We start from the raw sequence: 12,068 nt of genomic DNA, 5'->3' as shown, positions 1-12,068 counted from the left end.
TAAAAAACTATAGTAGTCTAGTAGTATTATTCTTGTTCAATACAACACGGTTCATTTTCTTAGGGGCAAAAGGTTGATTCCCTAGCCCAAAGGGCCTCCCACACCTCAGCCCGACGAGGCATCTGAGAGGATGTAAATCAGGTACTCAACGACCCGCTAAGGGAGAGGTTAGCTGTCCACGAACCTATAAGGAGCCCACCCTCTAAATACATGATGGGTCTGAGAAATGTATTAGAACATACTTGAATAAGATTTTTATGTCTCGTAGGAGATATCTGCCTCATTGTGGTTGACCATCATCCTAAATCTTACTAATATGTTAAGGTTGTCCACATCTCATGATCAAGATACACTAACAACTCCTAGAATTTCAAGTAAAAATAATAGAGATCCTATGATTTGTAAATTGCATTGCTCGATTTTTACTTTAACACTAAAGAGGCAAGGATCACCATCACACAACACACACAAAATCAAGATGAACAATAAAAAACTAGCAAGTTTGAGATAGATGAAGATATGAAATTTCCAAGATTCATCCATAGCCTTACCCTAAAAGCAACCAAGATTAGATATTTGTAGGTTTTACTTCATATTTTTGATCAAGCAGTCCACGACGAAGATCGTCTCAGCACAGGTTTGAGATGCTTATCTTCCTCGATGGCGATCATACCTAAATGTGAAGGATCTTCAAGCAGCATTTTGGCAACCAAATACCCGGCCACTGACCACGTCTGGTGCTTCCTCGCTTGCTTCCCAATGTAGCGCCCCTGCTTCCCGTCGTAGTACTCTGGCCAACCATCTTTCGACAGCCTAGTCTCAGCCAGCTCAATGGCTCGCCTAGCGATCTGAGGACGCCCAGTCTTGATGCACGCAGCAGTCACGAGCCACAACAGCACTGCAAGTTAAACTCAATCCTTACACCAACCACTCAAGAGAAAGAAAAAAAAACACATTAATTTAAGTTGAAGTAAATGGGAAACTAGGTCTCAAACCTGGCCATGATCCACCATTGTGGTAGCTCCATCTTGTGTTTTTAGGATCGCATCCGGTCACAATCCGCCATTCGTGATGCTCGATAGCAGGGTAGCAAACTTTGAGGGGCATATCTCCCACTAACTCCTCCCATCTCGACTCAATGAGATCCATGATTGCAGATGACTGCTCTTGTGTTGCTAAGGATGAAAGGATCGCGACGCAGTTTCCCAAGCAGAACCAGCGGAAATCCATATGCGAAGGCCCTATATTCCCTACGAAGTAGCCTCCATGTAACGGCATGAAATCCATGACCCAGTCGGGCAGAGAATCGGGCATCACGTTGAACTTGTTCACCGCTGTGTGGGAGTACTCCTCTGTTTTGTACCTATATATGTCATTGAGCTGCTTCAAATCCAGCCAGAAGTAGTTCCTCATGTGGTAGCTCAAGGCATGCAGCCGCTTCACTATTCGCTCTATAAGATCCTTCCCTGGCCCGTCGTGCTTCAGCAAGATCATCGCGCATCTCAGAGCCATGAAGAACAGCGCTTGAATCTCGATCGGGTAACCATAAACACCCTAGCATTTGATCAAAGACAAACAGAATGAGGAGGCAACATGAAGATGAATTATAAAAGATAACACCATGCTCACCATCCTACGATCAATCATCGAGCATCCATCAGCACATAGGAGAGTGGGGAAGGTGTCGAATCCTTCTGAGAGGCATAAACTCAGTATGAGGCGTATGCCCTTCTGGCATTCGGGCTTTTCGGCCAAGGCAGTATCTCCAGTGGATTTAGTGTACGCTCGTAGAAGTATGATCCACCAAAAGCCGGAATCAACTGGAGCCACTCTTCCTATTGCAGTCTCACCAAAATCTGCCATCAATGTCTCTGTATTCCTTATCGGATCGTGCAGTACTTTAAAGCTAGCCGGCATAACGCCTTCACCCAACTGAAACCGGTCAATTTTCTTCTCCCACCCTTGAAGGCGAAGGGTCTTCAGAAGAAAATTCTTAACCACTTCAGGCTCACCATTCATTAAGAAAGCTAGTGCGCTCAGAACAAAATCCCTCACAAATACCTACACACGAGTTACATTATATGCTTCAAGAACCATGTGACCAGTCATAGCTTCAAAAACATTTGAGACTCCAAGCATTAGCAAAACAATGAAACAGGCAAATGATGCACATTGCAAGCAACTTAACCAAAACTTTGTCAACTATTCTACTTTATATGCATTTTCCAATTTAACTCTTAAGATATAGCAAGCACTTGTATGATCCAACAAGTTCAACAGCAAGTAGATAATTTTGGGGGCCTTCACCTGATCATAGTTGAGTTTTTCATCAGAGCTATCCAAAGCAGCAATGGTGCCCACAGGCTGGCTGCGAAAGTAAACGAGTGCTCTCCTCAAATCATCCCACGCCTCGGCTATCATGGGGTGTGGATCAGGGGCCATCATCGCATAGACAAAATGAGACATGGGAGTATTGCAACCAGACCTTCTGCCGGGCGAATACAGGCCATCGAGATTATCAAAAGCTCGGCTGAAGTTATCGGCTCTCAAAGATGGATGAGGCGAGAAGCCCACAGAAAAATCATTAAGTGACTTCTCATCACATGATCTCTGCCTCTCCAGATTCAAAAGCCTCGGACGATCTACAAACCTAGAGAAATCATACTCATCTAATTCGTGCCCCTCGTTGATGATCGAATCACCGTTATGAACACTACCATTTTGCAGCACTTCCACATTTAATGTGGACATTTTTTATAATCCTCAAACTATCAATTCTAGTAGATATCTGCATTTTTCAAATTCAGCTGTATAAGCAAACGGTAATTGAACAACACACACACAGAGTGTAAAAAACAGAATTGAAATTAGAAACGCAAAATTATAGAAAATCATAACATATACTACTAGCATCCTTAGAAGCCTCCTAATCTCAACCAAAGAAGTGGAAACAATAGATGTCACGAAAATCTAATGAAATCACTAAAACAATTTTTTTTCAGGATCCAAAATGCATGAGCTAACATAATCAAGAAAGCAATCGAAACGCATTAATATACAGTTTCACAAACTAAGGAAGAAAAAGGAGCGAATTTATCACCTGAAAGGGGATTGTGGTGGTGGTATTCTTAATGAAGTCAATCAAGCGCATGTACATGCATTGAGTCTCGAGAGGTGAGAGAGAGATAGAGCAAGTCATGCGATTAACGTGAAGGGTTAAAGCAAAAAAGGTACTTCTAGTAAGATATTTTTGTTTATTTCTAATTAAATTTATGGTGAAATTGAAAAGCAACGGGTGAAATTGTTGCAGAAGCAGCAATAATACGATTGTGTCAGCTGTGCTACACACAAAGCCAAAACGTCAACATCAATTGCATGCATTAGATTATTGTGTTAGGTGAAATTAGATTCAACACTCAACCGTGCACCCTATTAAAAACTTAAATGTGTAGTATTTTTTGTTTATTAGATAGTGAAATTTTTTACACTGAATTATAGTACTAGTAATTTTTTTGAATGGCTTAAATTTATCGAGAGCGAAAGTTTCAATTTGTTTATACATCGATTTCACAATATTCGTTATGTTTTCACGGATAATTTGTACTAGTAATGTTGTAAAGTTCATAGTTGCAACTCGTATTTTATAAACCAAGCTTGTTAGCTTAGCCTAACCCTTCCACATCTACTAACGTTTAGTTAGCGGCTTTAGCATGTGATAACCAAACGAAATAAGCTGCGTTTATTTTTTATATTACATAATTTTTTCAGAATCTAATGTACATAATTTTCACTGTAAACTTTCTGCAATTTTAAGTTCTTCTTATTGGATAGTACTTATAAATTAATACGGGGTACTATATTAATTTGATTGGACATTTGTACTCTGTCTCTGTCTAGGAACATGTAAGATAGTAACAGAGTACAGTAATAATACTTTAACATTTCAGTATTTCCTTTAACTAATAAAGATAACATAGTAAAATTAATTTCCATGGATAACACATTTTAAATAGAAAATGTCATATCTTTCTAATTGTACCCATACTCACGGGTCAGACTCAGGCATAGTATAATAGATAGATTTGTATTTTTACCAAAATTAGAATTACGTCTACAATTGTGTAATCAATAAATTTATACTAATCTCGGCCACATCAGTAGCATGAAATATCTCATCTCAACCGCCTTCAAAAAATTGTCACTAACAATAATAAAGTTACCCAAGACAAAAGGAAAAAACAGTATATTAAAAAGGAAAAAAGGTTACTTAGAAGGAAAATATCTAACATCATGTTTAACATTTATGGAGACTATAAATATGATAGTATTGATTTGGAGTTAGAAGCGAAAGGTGATTTTGTTGAAGTTAGACTAATCAGAACTCCCAAAACGAAACCATCTAGACTGAACTGAAGACCGGTAAGACAGCAGCAGGAGCAGCGCCACCAGCACGAGTGCCACGCCCCACGGGAATGTGCCCGCCTCCCGGATAGGAGAAGACCGGAACCTGATACACCCTACACTGCTAAGCAGGCTCGAACGCAACAAAAACACGAGCAAAACAGGAGCCACAAATAGCAAAATCTTGAAATTGAACATAGCATAATGCATTAGCTCCCTGTACGCTGCGTACTGAGAGAGCGATAACAAGAAGACGACGATGGCGACAACTGTGACCAGAGGAAGAGGAGGCGCGGAGATGGACGACAAGGCCTGCCCTGTCCAGCCTTGTTTCCACTCCAGGCCTCGTTTCCTCATGTGGTTCCAAGCCATTTCTTTCTCCTCTGTGTTGTGCTCTGCTTCGAGAATGTGGCAATGACATATAGGAGAGTTAAAAGGCAAGAGTTGCTTTACAAGGAGACTTTAGCATATCTGCTTTATGATTAATTACAGTTTACTCAATATGGATTCCAGCATCTAATCAAGTAAAAGGATATTGAAATTTGGTTCTAAAATAAAGCAAAACATATGGAGTATATGATTCCAGTTATTCTTCAGCCACAAGTTCCATATACATAGAGAGAAGTTCCCAAACAATAGGTAGATAAACTCAATAGTTTCAAAATTGAGGCACACATCGGCCTCCTTTAGCTATCTGATATGAATGCATACATTCAAGAGCAGTTTGGTAAGGTAGATAACTCATCTATCTTGGAATCATATAACCTAAAAATATGGGTTTATCATGTTTTGTTTATTTATCTTTCATATAAAATTGTCTCAAAATAGTCCATACATGCTCACATGCAATAATTTAACAATTTTAGCTGTCTTTAGCTGATGGAAACAAACATCAAAATTTTAGTGCAGAACAAGTACTTTATATGCAAAACCACAACAATACTCTTCGTAGATGATATAAAGAATAATGAACAATATCCAAATATTCATCAAAACGATTCTAAAAAAATTAAAAGACCGCGGCAAACAAAGGTACTCTCCTGCATCTCATTCAAGACATCAATTTTATCTTTTTTGATTTGTCCTAATTAAGATAAATACATTCAGTTTTTAGAATAAACTCTTTTGTACTAGTAATTTAGAGAATTAATGTGATGTAGACGTGATAATACATTACGTGACAATATGCATGTAGATATGTCGATACATGCAAATTTGACTTTCCATGTCAATTCTCTAGTTATTGAAAAAATAGAATTTTTATTTTTATAATAAATTCAAGATAATGAAAATACATACTTATTTATCCATAAAAAATAGTTCTGTTTTTTTCAGCCGTCCATCAAAATTAGTCTCAATAGTTCTGTTTTTTTATTTCCCACTGATAACAGTTCCACCATTATTTCTATCCATCTATCTTCTTATTAGAAGAATTTAGTAATATAATTATTGCAATGTTATAAAATCTTACTATGACCTATGAGCATAATTACCATTTCCTAATTCCTTATCTAGTGGTAGTATATATTGTTTAAATGGAGTACTTTCGAAGAGCGTGTTCTTATATTATCACATTCACTACTTCAAAAATATCGAAAATTTACTTTTATGGCTTAATATATTTGATATCCCCGTTACTACAGGCGTGCCGCGTGTCCAATTTCAGTTGCCTTCACTCTAAACAGTTCCTTCCTCTTTAGTTTCGGACAAGAAAAAGTAAAAAATGACAATTAGGGTTTATCTGATCGTATCTCTAGTACTCTTCTCCTCATCTTTTCTGCAAAGTAAGCACTCTGATCCAGATCCATTTCATTTCAACTGCCATTTGTTCGATTAATTGATCTGTATTTCGGTTTCTTGTGTCAGTTTCAGTTTCATGTCCTTGATTCTGCACCTTTTCTACGAATTCCGGTTCACCAAATGATGAACTGGGTCAGATAGATTGCTTCCGTATCACCGTATGGATTTGATAAATGCTAGTACTAATGTTTATTTATCATTTTCGGATGCATGCTTGTGAATTCGTGGCCTCTTCCATAAAGAACTTCATAGGAGTATGATAAAACTCGAATTTCTATTCATTTATTGCTGACTTTGTTGTTGGATTCTTGTCTACCTATTTGATATGTAGAAAGGTATATTTTCTATTATATTCTTCACAATGACAATGGTACATGATATATAAGCTAAGGAGATGTTATACAAGGTAAGATTTCCTCAATCAATTTCCCTAATCAATCCGCTAGAAATCTTCTCAATTCCGTGTCTGATTTTATGCAATCTTCGTAGAATATCCCTTTGATTCCTTCTATGATTTCCAACACTCCCCCTCAAGTTAAGTGACGGGATTTCCGAAACTTAACTTGCCCAAAACTTCTTGAAAGTTCTTTGCTGGAACGGCCTTCGTCAAGATGTCCGCCAGTTGGTCTTCGGATTTCACATATGGGATTTCTACTATCTTTTCTTCAAGGTTCTCCTTTATGAAGTGTCGATCAATCTCAACGTGTTTGGTTCTATCATGTTGCACAGGATTTTCTGAGATACTTATCGCAGCCTTGTTGTCGCATAGTAGCTTGCAGGATTTCTGTGACTCGAGATTTAGTTCCTTCATTACTCTCCTAAGCCAAAGTATTTCAGTGAGTCCACTCTTTATGCCTCGGAACTCGGCCTCTGCGCTTGACAAAGCCACTACTTTCTGCTTCTTGCTTCTCCAAGTCACCAAATTTCCACCCACAAAGGTGAAATAACCTCCTGTTGATCGCCTATCAACTGGGTTCCCTGCCCAGTCTGTATCCGTGTATCCATGGATGTCGAGATGTCCATTCTTTCGGAACAGCACTCCATGTCCCGCGGTTCCCTTCAGATAGCGCACCACTCTAAGTGCTGCCTCCCAGTGTTCGTCTTGTGGATTATGCATGAATTGACTCAGAACTCCAACGGCATATGCAATGTCCGGCCGAGTGTGGGATAGATAGATGAGTTTCCCTACTAACCGTTGGTACCTTCCTCGATCGGTTGACGCTGCTCCTTTAATTATTTGAAGGCCAGGTTCTGCACCATAGGAGTATCTGCGGGTTTGCATTCGAGCATCCCTATTTCTGTCAAGAGATCGAGAACATACTTTCGTTGATTAATGAAGATTCCATTTCCCGATCTGAGCACTTCAATCCCAAGGAAGTACGTGAGATCTCCTAGATTCTTCATCTCAAATTCTGTAGCCAAATGTCCCTTGAGATCCTTTATCTCCTCTGCGTCATCGCCTGTAATGATCATATCGTCTACATAGATGATTAGACAGGTGATCCTTTCCCCTCTCCGCTTGATGAAAAGTGTGTGATCGGAGTTACTCTGTTGATAGCCATATTGCTTCATTACTTCTGTGAACCTCCCGAACCAAGCTCTCGGGGACTGCTTCAGCCCATACAGTGTTTTCTTCAGTTTACACACTTTGTCTTCTTCAAATTCTTCTGTGAACCCAGGTGGAGCCTCCATATAGATGGGATCTTTCAATTCTCCGTGAAGAAAGGCGTTGGTGACATCATACTGATGTAGTGGCCAGTCTTTGTTTGCCGCCACTGATAGTAGGACCCTTATGGTATTCATCTTTGCGACTGGGGAGAATGTCTCCGAATAGTCCACTCCATGAGTCTGTGTGTAGCCCTTTGCTACTAACCGAGCCTTGTATCGATCAATACTTCCATCTGGTCTTCGTTTAATTGTGAAGACCCACCTGCAGCCAACTGTGTGCTTTCCATTGGGCAACGGGCTAACTTCCCAGGTGCCGTTTCTTTTTAGTGCCCTCATCTCGACGTGCATTGCCTCCCTCCAGTGTTTAATTTTGACAGCTTCTTCAAAGGTTCTAGGGATCTCCTCCTCACACAGTGCCGTATGGAATGCTCTAGCCATTTTTGATATGTTGGCTTCGGCAAAGTTTGCTACTGAGTACCTGCTCTTCCTTCCTATTCGTTCTGGAGAATATCTCTTTGGCGGAACTCCTCTTGTACTCCGTGGAGGGAGTACATACTGCCCTGTATCCTGATCAATAGTGGTATCCTCCTCGTCTTCTGTATCAAGTGAGTTAGGGGTGATATCTAAAATTTCAGGATTACTAGATATTACCTCGGATTCCGTTACGGTTGGATCAGAGGCACGCGGCGGAAGCGTTGTTGGGATCGTCTCCGTAGGTGAGATCGGCTCATGAACAGTGCCAGCTTGCTCTGTTGGGTCCGAATCAAAGGTACTTGGCACATACCACCGTAGGGAGTCATTTTGGACAGACGGCTCCCCCTGTCTCACACTCCCCCCTGAGTCCCAAGGTGGTAGAAAAATTCAGTCTCAAGGAAGTTGCAGTTCATGGTGGTAATGACCCGTTTGGTCTTGGGGTCATAGCATCGATAGCCTTTCTGGTTAACCCCATATCCCAAGAAAACGCACTTAATTGCACAAGGGGAGAATTTATGTCTTTCATGTTTTGGGACGTGCACGTAGACGGAGCAACCGAAAGTCCTAGGTGGTAAGGATAAGGCTGATGGGACTTTAGTTAAGGTAGATAAATGATCCAGAGGGGTCTTTCGGTTTAGCACTTTAGTGGGAAGACGATTAAGGAGGTAAACGGATGTGGCTATAGCTTCAGGCCAGAAGGATGGGGGTACCTTAGAGTCAAATAAGAGGGCTCGGGTCATTTCAAGAATGATTCTATTTTTCCGTTCTGCTACCCCGTTTTGTTCTGGTGTATGGGAACAAGAAGTTTGGTGTACTAACCCATTTTCACTGAAAAAATTTGTCATGGAGCTATTTAAAAATTCCCCCACATTGTCAGATCGCAAGATTTTGATAGATGTCTGAAATTGAGTTTGAATCATTTTATAAAACATCACAAATTTATCATATACTTCTGATTTATGTTTCATGAAATAAACCCAAGTAGCTCTACTGCAATCATCGACAAATAACACAAAATATCGAAAACCAGAACTAGTTCCTACGGGCGCTGGGCCCCACACATCAGAGTGAATCAAGGAAAAAATAGTGTCAACACGAGTATCATTTGGTTTAAAAGAGTTTCGGTGGCTCTTGGCCAAAACACAGGCTTCACATGAAAAATTTCTAGGAACAAAGAGTTTAGGAAATAAGGATTTCAAATAACCCGGAGAGGTATGGCCCATCCGACGGTGCCAGAGCCAAGTATCTTGATTAGTGGACCCGTGAGCAAGCATCGCCGCACCATCTTGTCGAGCAATCTCGTCCACAAAGTAAAGCCCACGACGCTCAGTGCCACGTCCAATAATCTTCCCCGTCCGGATATCCTGCAACATACAGAAGTTCGGTTGCATCAGCAAAGAGCAATTTAAATTCTTCGTCACGTGACTGATTGACATTAATTTCTGGGACAGTTTAGGAACATAGAGGCAGTTGGGAATTTGAACATTAAGGAAAATTTCTATAGTTCCCGCCCCTTCAACTGGTGTTATCCCCCCGCTTGCAGTCTTAATGTGTGATTTTTGGGTCTTATGAATTTCTAGAAAATCATTCCGATCGTAAGACATAGTATCGGTGGCCCCACAATCGAAGATCCATCCCGTGTCATTAATAATACTACACTCTTGGGCCTCAAAAGCATAAGATAGATTTTCTAGGGGTGAAAACATGTTTTTGCATATAATGGGGTCGTTTTTGGGATTATCAAGAATCTGGGGGGTATTTTGTTTATAATTTTCGGAATGGGGTAAAATACCAAATTTCTTAAAAGTTGAGGATTTAATTGCAAAGCTGTTTCTAAATGGGCTAGGGTTCTCATCCCCCAGCCCAGTACCTCCATTCTTGCCATCTTCAACCCGTAGAGAGGCGCTCATCGCCTCTGCGATCTTTCTCCCGTCGCCGCTGCTTTCACTGCGGCTGCCACCGCCGGTCGAGAGACCTCCGGCTTCGGTCCTCCTCTCCTGGAATCCCATCACGGCTTGACTCCCTCCGCCGGTCGAGAGACCTTCAATCTGGTTTCTTCCTCCGCCATTGATTCCGACGGCTACCTTGGCTTTGGCGGCTTTCTCTTCCTCCCACCACTCTGGGTACCCTACCAATTGGAAGCACGTTTCTTTGGTGTGTTTGTGCATTCCACAATGGGAGCACCAGAGGTTTGACTTGTCTGGCCGGTTGTTTCCCCGGCGGTTGGTGGCCGAACGTGGTGTCGGCGTCGGCTGGCCTCGGTTCTGTTTCTGTTGTGGACGATACTCCCTTGCCCCAAATCCGAATCCGACCCCCGATGATGCTTCGTTTCCGACGGTAATGGATGTTGAATCGGACGCCGGTGACATGATCTTGAGTCGAGCTACCTCCCGTTTCACCCATCCATACGCTACGTCGGCTGAGGGGTAGGGATCCTCTTTGAGGATCTCTCGTCGGATCCAATCATACTTCTCGTTTAGTCCGGTGAGAAATTTAAATAGACGCAATTCTGATTTTATCTCTCGGTATTGTTCTACTCCTTTGTCGCAGCAATTCACGGTCTTGTGTGAACACCGATCGATATCGATCCATAGACCGTGTAAACGGCTCCAGTACGCTTCTAGCGTTGAATCTCCTTGCAATATCTTACTCGCCTTGTCTCGCAGGTCGTAGATTAAGTACGAGTCCGATGAACTAGCAAACGTCACCGCGAGCGTATCCCACAGGGACTTCGCCGTTTGGTGATGTGCGAAGTCGGCTATGAGATTTGTCTCCATGTTGTTGATAATCCACGAGAAGACTATCAAGTCTATCTCTTCCCAATCCGTGAAACCGCTCTCCCCTGGCTTCGGTGGGGACGGTACTCCGGAGATGTGGCGGTAGACTCCTCGGCCGCCAATGGACACCTTCATTAATCGTGCCCACAGTGAGTAATTCGAGCCATTCAGTTTGAAGGCTATGGTGACACTCTTACTTGACCTGATTTTTTCGGCTATGGGTTCAATATTGGGTTTGTTTTCTGACATTTTTTTTTGGACAGATTCTCGCCTGTATTGGTCGAGAAGGGTATTTTCTGGGCTATGATGATTTGTTTCTGAGCCTTAAACCTGCTCTGATGCCATGTAGAAAGGTATATTTTCTATTATATTCTTCACAATGACAATGGTACATGATATATAAGCTAAGGAGATGTTATACAAGGTAAGATTTCCTCAATCAATTTCCCTAATCAATCCGCTAGAAATCTTCTCAATTCCGTGTCTGATTTTATGCAATCTTCGTAGAATATCCCTTTGATTCCTTCTATGATTTCCAACATGATACTCCTATTTTGTCTTACTGCACAGTTTTCCTAGCTGATTTCTAATTTGATTTCTGAATTTTTAATTGGAACTTGCTAAACTTCCCCAAGTTGTCAGTTACTAGTACTATTTTGTATAATCCGTGGGGTTGAGTTTATGGCTCAATAGTAATTGCAAGATGTGAACCGGATCCTGATTCGGAAGTTGATTCCCATGACGATGGAGGGGATCTCGGAATTGTTGGCGATGAATTCTATATTCTTATCATTGTTTATGGCTCAACTTTCCTGCTCTATCCCTTCGTATCAATTTACTTTGAATTGTTGATCTTTTTTCCTTTGTCTTGCAGTCTGGTGAATATGATCTTATTGGAACTGTTGTTTATTCTTAAAGATGGTAATCGAGAGAGGAGAGATTGGTAGT

The 12,068-nt window shown here is 41.2% G+C and overlaps 2 protein-coding genes across 2 annotated transcripts; both read right to left on the bottom strand.

The window, feature by feature from the left end:
- Positions 1 to 479: 479 nt before the first annotated feature.
- On the bottom strand, positions 480 to 3,245 carry LOC121763835 (probable alkaline/neutral invertase F). Its single transcript, XM_042159921.1, has 5 exons — positions 3,101 to 3,245; positions 2,308 to 2,788; positions 1,630 to 2,061; positions 996 to 1,554; positions 480 to 898 (listed from the first exon to the last, which is right to left on the bottom strand). The coding sequence occupies exons 2-5, from the start codon at positions 2,749 to 2,751 to the stop codon at positions 603 to 605; spliced, it is 1,731 nt and encodes a 576-aa protein (XP_042015855.1). The 5' UTR covers positions 2,752 to 2,788; positions 3,101 to 3,245; the 3' UTR covers positions 480 to 602.
- A 1,126-nt stretch (positions 3,246 to 4,371) lies between these two features.
- LOC121764344 lies at positions 4,372 to 4,773 on the bottom strand. The gene has a single exon (XM_042160381.1). The coding sequence runs from the start codon at positions 4,771 to 4,773 to the stop codon at positions 4,372 to 4,374; it is 402 nt and encodes a 133-aa protein (XP_042016315.1).
- Positions 4,774 to 12,068: the final 7,295 nt, after the last annotated feature.

Source organism: Salvia splendens, chromosome 14 (assembly GCF_004379255.2).
Source record: "Salvia splendens isolate huo1 chromosome 14, SspV2, whole genome shotgun sequence".
Lineage (NCBI taxonomy): Eukaryota > Viridiplantae > Streptophyta > Magnoliopsida > Lamiales > Lamiaceae > Salvia > Salvia splendens.
The sequence above is the reverse complement of the archived record's forward strand: the minus strand, read 5'-3'. Positions and strand labels throughout refer to the sequence as shown.

What these genes read in the sequence shown, in the direction of transcription:
- LOC121763835 (XM_042159921.1), bottom strand. Translation starts at nt 2,751, where the DNA reads ATGTCCACATTAAATGTGGAAGTGCTGCAAAATGGTAGTGTTCATAAC. An exon ending in AAAAACTCAACTATGATCAG is followed by an intron (nt 2,062 to 2,307) that starts GTGAAGGCCCCC and finishes ACTCGTGTGTAG; the next exon opens with GTATTTGTGAGGGATTTTGT. An exon ending in CAATGGTGGATCATGGCCAG is followed by an intron (nt 899 to 995) that starts GTTTGAGACCTA and finishes TTTAACTTGCAG; the next exon opens with TGCTGTTGTGGCTCGTGACT.
- LOC121764344 (XM_042160381.1), bottom strand. Translation starts at nt 4,773, where the DNA reads ATGGCTTGGAACCACATGAGGAAACGAGGCCTGGAGTGGAAACAAGGC.